This window comes from Oryzias melastigma, linkage group LG14 (assembly GCF_002922805.2).
Source record: "Oryzias melastigma strain HK-1 linkage group LG14, ASM292280v2, whole genome shotgun sequence".
Lineage (NCBI taxonomy): Eukaryota > Metazoa > Chordata > Actinopteri > Beloniformes > Adrianichthyidae > Oryzias > Oryzias melastigma.
Genome location: NC_050525.1, coordinates 27,933,965 through 27,944,239, shown reverse-complemented (window position 1 = coordinate 27,944,239; position 10,275 = coordinate 27,933,965). Strand labels below are relative to the sequence as shown.

At 36.8% G+C, this 10,275-nt stretch overlaps 1 protein-coding gene across 1 annotated transcript in view; it reads left to right on the top strand.

Annotated features, from left to right (window-relative positions):
- The first annotated feature begins 257 nt into the window (after positions 1-257).
- Positions 258-10,275, top strand: part of rad51d (RAD51 paralog D) — a 20,412-nt gene continuing 10,394 nt past the window's right edge. The window contains exons 1-4 of the mRNA XM_024264324.2: positions 258-1,418; positions 1,666-1,751; positions 1,824-1,885; positions 8,274-8,392. Coding sequence (XP_024120092.1) covers positions 1,345-1,418; positions 1,666-1,751; positions 1,824-1,885; positions 8,274-8,392 — 341 coding nt within the window. The 5' untranslated portion in view covers positions 258-1,344. The remainder of the gene's footprint in view (positions 1,419-1,665; positions 1,752-1,823; positions 1,886-8,273; positions 8,393-10,275) is intronic.

Here is a 10,275-nt window from a genome sequence, read left to right as displayed (position 1 = left end):
AGTGGCTTCTTTATCTGACTGATTGATCTTTGTCGGAGCAACATGGCGATAAGTTTCTCTAAGTCACATGTCAATTATTTTGTAAAAGGCACTTGGCCTTTTCCGAATACTCTACACCAATGATTTCCCCCGCAGGTCTGTGTGACAAACCGACTGAGAAATACCAGACAAGCACCCAGTCACGCAGCAGAGAAACGCTCCTGCTGATCCAATCTGGCGTTGGCCTTTACCATGATAAGTTGGGCGGTGGGTTGCTGCTTGACAAATGCATTACTTAGTGGGAAAGAAAATAGGGTCAAAGGGTTAGATTACACCTGAGAAGCAGTGCAAGAATAGGAATGGAAAACAAAAATTCTTTCTGCTACATAAGTGGGTTTGTGGCTTTGAATACGGTGCTTCAGTTACTCAGCAAGAAAAGTGATAAATAAATTGATTTGATTTATTTATTTAGAGAGGATGGTCAAAAACAGAAAATAAGAAGAGACAGAAAGCTGTCTGGGTTTATTTTTTTATGGTCACACTATTTATGAGAACCAGACTAAATGACTTCATAATCCTCTTGTTTTAAGTTATTCAAGGTATAACCTGACCAATCAGACGACTCAATTAAAGTAGGTGGAGCCTAAGCACACTTTGAAGTAGTAGGGGTCTCCAAATAAGATAACTCCTGATTAGTAAAAGTGATCGCCTTAGAAACATTAAGCAGCAGATCGTCTGGATTGCTGTGCATGTTGGGTAGTTTTTCCTCTGACGTCACATGTCAATCATCATAAAAATATCGCCAGTAAGGGGCGGGTGCAAGGCGTCTACCTAGGAGATCACAACAAGAAAATAGGTACAGCAGTGGCTGCCTTAATACTGCACAATGCTGCCTACAAAACAATGCATTGTGGGAAATGGTGTCCTGGCAGATGCTAATCAGAAATGACTGGTGCTAAATGAAGGAAATTTGCGTATTTTGTAACTTTTTCTGGAACATACTGAATCGCTGATGTACAAATACACAAGATTTCAAATCTTCTGTGGTTCTATGTGTTTTTGTTGCCTTTAAAAGTTCATTTTAATTTCAATTTCATTAATTTATTCGGAACAGCGCACAAAAAATGAATCCAAAGGTTCTTTTTTTTTTTTTTATCTGTGACAGATGTTAAGAATTACTGTAAAAGACAAAAGCAAAGATAATATACTAAGGGGGAGAGCCATGTTAAAATTCTTGGCGTGGTACATTATAACATCAACTTTTATGCAGCCTTAGTTTCTTAAAGTTATTATCTTAAATCAATTTCTGAGGAGATATCGCCGATGCATGTGAAGTAACTTCGTTTCCCAAGAGGCAATGCGCGAATGTTCGCGTGTACGGCAAGCGACAAGGCAACGTCCGGCTCATTTGCTTTAGGTTTTTTGAAACTTATTAGCGCGTACGTCGTTATAACTTTCTTAAAATTTGAGTTTGAGGAAATACACATTTTTGTTTATTGTTTATTTAAATGTGTTTTAATTGATACATTTCTATAGAAGGAGGCGTTTAGCGGCTTCAGAGTTTGTTTCAAAGTTTGCTAAAGTTAGCTTGAAAGCTAAAAACAAACCTCTGAACATTTTTTCTTTTTTTTTTTTATCTTGAAACCTCCGAGCATCCTAACGGGTTTGTGGTTCAACGCCATGCAGGACCATGGTGCCGTTACAGGAAGGAATGTGTCCTGGACTGGATGGAGATTTGCTGCGCAGCCTGCTCGCTGCTGACATCAGAACAGGTCAGTTTCTTTCATATATTTACATGAATTACTTTCATTTTTAAAAATAAACATAACTTATTGTTTTCACAGTGGAGGACCTGGTCTCATCTGACCTTGAAGATGTTTCCCGGAAATGTTCCGTTTCCTACAAGGTAAACATCAAACTGTTTCAATAATCTTTAAAAGTTAATTTAGCAGAATTTAGTGGGGAAATATCACACAGCTTTCTTTAACTGTTACACTCCCCTTAAATAAATAAATAAAAAAATAAAAGCTAATTATGTTTTTCTGGCTTTAAAAATATACTGCAAGTATTTGCAAGTTATTTATCCAGTTGAAGTTAAATATTACTGTCAAGTTTTCAGGAATTTTGTGGGGTTTTTTTTAAACGCAGAAAACATGCAATTTCTGCTTTATTATGTTATAAATACAAAAAACACAATAAATAGTGACAATAGTGAGTCGTAAGTAACTTAGAAGAAGTTGGTGAGTTTTTCTCCGATGCTCTCTTTGGAAACATAAAAATCCATGAATTAAAGCTCCACAGACTTCTGGATGCCGACTCAGGAAAGTAAAAAACTTTGTTCTGCATTTGTGCTGATGAAGATTCTTACTCAGCAGCTGAAAGAAAACCTTTAATGATTCTGCCTGCTTCCATTTTGTTGTCAAGAATCTTAATAATCGTCTGTTTTAGGATACATGGGAGGTTTGAACATTTTAAAATAAGTACATTCCCTTAATCGGATTTTCTACCAATTTCTAAATCATAGATTCAAGTCTTCAGACTTAATTTACTATAAATGAACTTGTTTGCATTTTATTTCAATCCTGTTTTTTCCTGTTTAGAATTTAGTTTTATTTTAACCGGTGTTTTAATCTGAGCTCATTGGGAACTCTCTGGGCTGGTGTATTATTATAATCATCAACGCTTTTGATACAAATTCATATAATGAAAGATTTTTGCAGCAGAGATCCAAGAAATGACCTCAGATTAAAATTTTGAACAAAATTTCTGTTAGCGTTGTCTGGTAAATTGAAGATCAAGAGCAAAATTTAGAACAAATACTTATTTCTCTGCTAAAAAATACACAAGATATTCAAAAACTATCATTCCTTATTGTTATTCATCCCTAAACCAAGAAAAATGTTTCTATTATGTATATTTATAAACCTAAAGTGTGATTTAATTTTTTTTAGCATGTTTTTCTAGTTATGAATTGTTTTATATATTTATTTTATTTGAGCATTTTCATCCAGCTCTACCTTTTCAGGCATGGTGGTGGTAGTGTGATAGTGTGTGGAGCTGTTCAGCATATTCAGATGCTGAAGGATTTTTATGATATACAATGAATAATGAATTCTGTGTTCTATCAGAAAATTTAAGTGTAAATTAATTTAATCTGATTAAAAATCTGTGTTTTTAATATGTTTTCTAGGCTGAAAAATCCTCCAAAACCTGCAGTCAAACCTAATGAAGCTGTTGTCATAATATACTGCAAAAGCTGAATCTCAAGAAAGTAAAAATATTTTTTTCCCAAGTAAAAATGTCCTATTTTCTTTCTTGTACGGCAAACTAAAAAAAACCCCCAAAAAACTGAGGTTAGCTGAAACAGCTAGCATGTAGCTGAGACATTAACTTAACTCCAAAATAGCCTAAAAAATCCTATTAAATTACAAAATAGTCCAAAAAGCTGCAGAAATGTCAACTTTAAAACTTTAAGACTGTAACTTTTTAACATAATTATGAATAATAAAAATCCAGGAATATTATTCCAGAATAAATCCACTTAAACCTTAAATGACTTTTAATATTTTACTTTCCATAAAAATATATTTTGTCAAAATTATACAAGTTAGAAATGAGCTCAAGATAACATCGGGTCATTAATAACAATAAAATAAAATGATCTGGAGGGCCGGATCCGGCCCCCGGGCCTTGACTTTGACACGTGTGAAACAGATGAAATGATTGAAAAAATACTATGACTGCCTAATTAGTAAAAATTCACATTCCCCCCTATTCAGTTTTGTTTTGGGTCAATTTACGATTAAAATGGAAAAAATCAGAAAAATCTTTTTTTTTAATCTGCCAAATAAGCTACATACAATGAAAAAAGTTTTTCATGCTAAGTCTTTTGTAATTAAATAAAACAATAAATGATAAATCCTTCAAAAATTTAGCATGAAACACGTTTGATACTTTAACTGTAAACTAAGAAGACATATACTTTAGGGACGTAACGATTCACTGCTTCATGATGTTCAATGGTGTAACATATCGTTTAGTTTTTATTAAGAATTGTGGCGTCCATAATATTTGGTACATTTATCAAAGATGATCTAAAGAATTGCAAAACATACTTTTCACAGCAGCATCAGAACACGAGGAACAAACGTGTTTCTTGTTCTTCAGAAAACGCTCAAACGTTGGTTTCCCTCTCAAGCTTCACTCTGCAGCGGCTCCTTTTGTTTCCGCTCAGCGGGCAGCGAGGACGATCCCTCTCGCTAACAGAAATCCTGCTCTTCTGTTCTCGATAATAAATGATGCTTTCCTCCAAACATCAGAGACTGAAGAGCGAGAAGTGTCCTCAGCTCAAACCCGCGGGGCTTCACTTGATAAATGGTGTGGGCAGACGGGCATCAAAGGCTGAGAGGGGCGGTTCAGTGGTGGAGCGTCTTCTGTGGTCTGCTCGATTCCACACAGAGGAGAAAAATGCAGGAGCGGAATGTTTGTGACAGTAAAATGTTTAAAAATGAGGGTTTCTTCAAGTAAAAAAAATGACATTTAGACCTTTTTAGACATTTGAACTCACTGGAATATCTTTCCAATAAAGTTTTTAGAACATAAATCTTGTTGTTTAGACTTGAACTCCAGATCATCCTTTTAATGAAGTAAACAGAAGAAACACTTCTACTACAGTAGAATTTTGTTTTTTCTTTATTAAAAAGTTGTTTTTCATTTCCACCTGCAGCAGGTTGGTGCTCATCTCAGCTGCTGAGTTGGTCTCACCTGGTGATGGACACCTGCTGGCTTCTCCTGAGCTGATGAGCAACATCTCTGCTCCATCAGACTGCTGCTGACTTTACACACCAATTAACAGACTTAATCTGATGACAGAAAATCAACCAAACACTGAGTTTCCACGTGAGACACTTCTTGTTTCATGAGTCCAAAACAAGAAAATTCAAACTTCTATAACAAATATCTGTGCTGTGATTTACATCTTCTGCCTGGAGGGTATGTAATAAAACCATAAACATAAGCTTTCTAAGTCATTTAAAGCTCCCTTTTCCTTATGTGTTAAGTTTGAATCCAGATCCTGTCCGATTCAGACTGTTTTTAAAGCAGCTGGACGGTGATGAAACGCAGTGGAGGTGCAAATTAGGCCACTCATTGATGGAGAAAACAGAAAAGACTGAGCTTTGTTCACTGTCCTAAATAAAACCAGAGCTGGCATCATAATCTAGGAAACTAAAAGCATAAAATCACTACATTTTTCATCCTTTTCTGCAATGACTTTTTATGACATTAAAATGTCTGTTGAAGCAGATTCCTGCAGAAGCTGCAGATGTGTCATGAACAGGAACTTTTAAGGTTATAGAGTTTAACAATCATGAAGCAGCTTCTTACCTCCAAAACATCCATGAGACGTATCGAAACATGGATGAGAATGTCCTTGAGGAATGAAGAGCTCAGAGAAAATATGTTTACTGCGACTTAAGAATGAAATCACAAAATATTTAGCATATGACTAAATAAACATTTTATTGATCAAAAAACGGTGTTCAAGTGCTGAACTTTCACCGTATCACTTTGACCTAAACTGATGCACATATGTGAGATGAAAACAAGATTTCTGCAGCTAACTGCATGTTCGCCATCATCACTGTGTGAGGCGCAGCTGTTGGCGTGGCCGAGGCATGTCCTCATCATTACCCAGAGTGCAAATAATTGTGTTATTGGAAGTCTTCAGTTGCTTGTGCAGCGTGAAGCTGTGACCAAGCAGCAGTATTAAAGCGTGCAGCTGGGGTTTTGGGGGAAATTTCGGTCCTACAAATGACCTGACCAGAGTTCTAGCATGGAGACACAGCTGCATGCTGTGGTAAGCTCCGGCATGGAGCTGCAAGTTGCTGAACGCAGCTACACGAAGCTTTAAAATGCAGACGGATGCATGCACATGCATGCTGCTGCATGCATCGGTGAGCTACTGCACGCAGCTCCATATAGTGACAAGCTGCTACATGCAGTTTCGCTTAGAGCAAGTCTGAACCTTTTATACTAAAAGAGGCAGAACTTGTTTCTCATTGATCAAAACCAAGTAGGAGCCACAACGTTGTATTTCACCCATTTGAAAATGTTATTTTTGATATAAAATATATTTCTTTTTTTTATTTACATTAATAAAACCAGGAATTTACAAAGAAAAAGCTCATTCATTTTTACTTTTGACGGATAGTCACATGACATCCTTTCAAAATAAAAGTCTTCCTGTTCCACATAGATCATCCCACCCAATGGGATTTTCTCTTGTTATTTCTTAGGTCTACTAGCGTAGGTCGTCATTCTTTTCCTCACTAACTACTGCTGTTAACCTGACATTGTTCATGATTTAATAGAAACAGTATATTAATAGAATTTATATTATTTGCAATGCCTGTAAAGTCAATAAACACTGTTATGCAGCATAAAATCTATGTTTTAAACACAGTAAAAGAGCAGATAGAGAAATGTTTTGATAGTATTTAAAATCTGTGCAAAAACAGTAATTTTAGTAGAGCACAGCAGGGTTGGTGTAATGTCAGCAGCCGTGTTCCACAAGCACTTTACCCATAAATATCAGCTAACTTTTAAAAGTTAGATTCTCGATCATTTTATTTTTCCTTACCCAAAGAGCCACTATGGAGAGCTAAAAGAGTCAATGTGGCCCTGGAGCCTCAGCTTGCAGAGCTCTGACCTACAACAACCCCTGATGAGACAGTTCAATCAGGGTTGTGTCAGTCAGTGATAATTCTGGAACATTATTTAGTTTTTTGGGTTTCTTTTTTTGTTTTTCGGCACACAAAGCCTGTTGTCTTAATGGTAAATAAAGTGGAGAGTGATGCTCCTTTAGTGAGTTTGAAGTTTTATTTTAAATCAAGAACATAAGATAAAAAAGCAACAATTTGTTGGGAAAAAAATCAAAATCGTCTTTCTTCCTGAAAAAAATCTTTTACATTTCGTTTGGTTTCTGATCAGTAATAACGTATCAACTTAAACATTGATTCCACAAATAAAAAGTCAAATGTTTTCTTTTTAAACAAAGATTATTAGAGTTTTTTTTCTCTCTAATCAGTTTGTTTACATTTTGTTCGACAAAAACAGATTTATTTCTAACCAGCAGGAGTTCTGGTGAACTTTTAGCTCCCAGTTCCTCCACAGAAGCAGAGCCGGTCGGGGTAAACGTACTGCAGCTTGCATTAGGCCCTCAGATGTGTTGCCAGGTCCTAATTCCAGTTTCTGTTTGCTTCTAACAAAGCTCCTCCAGTGCCAGAGGTTTCTTTATTATTGATCGGGTTCTCTGGGAGTTTGTATCTCTGTTTGGGAGCCGGAACATTAGCATGCTGTTGAGGAAAAACTTGTTTTCTGGTTAACACACGATGTCGGGTTAGATAAGTCTAATCAAGCTTTTAAAGACAGACTTAACCCGCCGAAGCAGCTGCTTTCTGCTGCATGTATAAATACATTCAGATTTCCAAATTTCTACTTTTTCTGAGTAATGAAGCTAATAGAGTTTATTCTACCCATTTTAGACTTTAGCTGCACATTTTTGTTGTTTTTGCACGTTTGTTGACATGGTGTCAAGTTGAGATGACGGCGACAGCGAAGCTTGAAAACTGTCTTAGATGAGGCCAATGCAACCCAGGGGGTCACATGACCACAGTCGGCCATTTTATTGGAGCATCTGAGAAAGCACGTCTCACGCTGTGGTTCTTGAGACTATAGCTTTACAGAAAGGATCATTTTTCTGAACTCAGGTTCTTATCATTCACTGTGTATGATAAACTGACCAATCAGATGCCTCAATAAAAGTAGGCGGAGCCTGCTGGCTCCCATGCCCAACATTGAAACATTTGACCAGATTTTGTCACTTTCAAGTGGTAGGGGTGTGGCCTTCCAACAACCTCACTCCTGATTGGTGAGACTGGTTGCTATGGAAACAATGACGCAGACCAGTCACACTCACTTGATCCAGTTTTCATATGCAGTCAAATATTGACATTAAAAAAAGATTTTGACTGTAAATTTAAGATGCTAAAAATCTATTTTTATCTGTTGACACTAAAACCAACCAGGAGGAATTTTTTTTTTTTATTTCGAAACGGAGGTTTAGTTTTTATTGGAGGCTGAAGAAAGCCCTCCATCCCCCCCAGATCTGTTCTTGTGTTGTAGACGGTAATTCTGCGGCTGCATCTGCATCGGCGGGGAATGAGGAACACGCGTGTGGAGCTGATCCGGGCTTCAGCCCCGTGAGCCTCTCATGCTGTCACTTCTGTTTCCAGGCTCTGTTTTCCATCCGCCGGGTGCTGCTGGCCCAACACACCGCCTTCCCGGTGTCTGGCGCTGATCTGTACGAGGAACTGTTGAGCTCCACAGCCATCATCTCCACCGGAAATCCCAGGTACTCACAGTTACCGCAGCGCTGAGACAGACGGGGGTTAGTGCACACGTGTCTGTCTCTGAGTCCCATCAGGCTGAAGGCTTTGGGGCACTTTTTATAGAATCCAGAAATGTTTGGTCTGAAAGTCCAAAATCTTTTGTTTCATGAAGTTTGGCTCATTTTACCAAGTTTATTTATCTTTAATATTGAAGGTCAATGATGCCGCATTTGGAAATCATCTCTGGATGGGAGATTTATGACTTTTGGGGTCATGAGTTACAAATTGTGCTTCTGCGGAAGCCAGTTTTTTTCTATAGAATGTTATCTTAACAAACCGGCCTTTGCGATAATGTCAATATAAACATAATAATAATCAGTCAATAAACATACGTAAAAAGCCTGGTTATTTGTTTTACTTTAAACTGTCTTAAAATTTCCAGAGCCTGAAGGTGAAAAGTTTTACTTTTTCATTATCAAACTGTTACTTTTTTGCTTTTTTCTTTTATTTCTTTAAAGAAAATCATGCTCAAAATTGCATTTCTGAATATTTCTGTATTCAAATCCTTCTGATCAGAAGCAGCCATTGGAAAAAGCTTGTAAATGTGACGTTGGACCCACAGTGGCGGGCCACACCTCCCTGCTTCGTTACTTTCTGATGGATCCGCCTGCCTCTGCCTCTGAGCTGGAATCTCAATCAGAAATGTTCGACTCGACGGCTCTGAAATTGCTGCCAAGATTTTTGTTGTTAGTTTGGAGGTGTTAGCAGCTGTAAGCTAGTGGGAGAGAATGTAAATCTGTTTATTCTCCTCCTGAACTTCATATTTTTCTTATTTTCATTGAGACACTAATAAATCAATAATCTAATTGAATTTGTATTTTTCCCTCTTTGGACTAATGCGACAGCAAGTCATCAAACTGGGTCACAGAGAAAGAAGTACCGCTGAAAGCGCCGTCATTCAGATCACCATACAAGAGTTTCTGAATGATCTCATGAACCCAGACATGGAGACGTGATTACGATACTATTTTAGAACTCTTCTAAATAAATAACTCTGATCTCTCGACTTCCTTTGAGTCTTCCATGCATTATAAATGAGATATGCATGTAGCGATCAGGCTAAAAACATTTAGCGCTAGCTCCTCCCACAGACTCCAATGAAAATCATCTTTTTAACATATTCTCGTAGCGTTTTTCCTCATAATAGAAGTCATATATAGAAGAATTTAGGATTAAAACTGTTTCTGATTATTTTACAATTTTACAAAAGAAAAAAATGTGGTGGGACTTTGAAGAAATATCTTCTTCTGCCAGCTGATATCGCCAAATAACTTCCTGTTGAAACGAATGTCATGTTTTCTTTTGGTTATTTTTTTGTTTTTTTAATTATTGTGATTAGTGCTTACACAAACGTTTATTTTAGTAGTCGACTGATCACCGATTATTTTTTCTTATGTAATCAGGTATAAAACACACATCTAAACCATCTTTAGCTTTAAACTGACTAAAAACTAGATATATAGCATTACCTGCGATAATGATAGTGTGAATGCTGTAAGCTGAATTTGGCTGCTAAAGATGCTGAAATTGATAGCTAAAATGACAGCCTAAGTTAGCCAAAACAGCTAGCATGTAGCTGAATTGTTAGCTACACTTCAAAATAGCCTAGAAAACAAAACTAAATTAGCTAGAATAGCTAGCATGCAGCTGAAATATTAGCTATGCAGCAAAAAAGCCCTAAAAAAAAAACTAAGTTAGCCAAAGCAGCTAGCATGTAGCTGAAATATTAGCTAAACTCCAAATTAGCCTAAAAACCTTAATAAATTCCAAAATAATCCATAAAGCTACCAGAATACCATCATAATTTTCAACTTTACTACACTCTGACTCCATCTAATATAAAGAA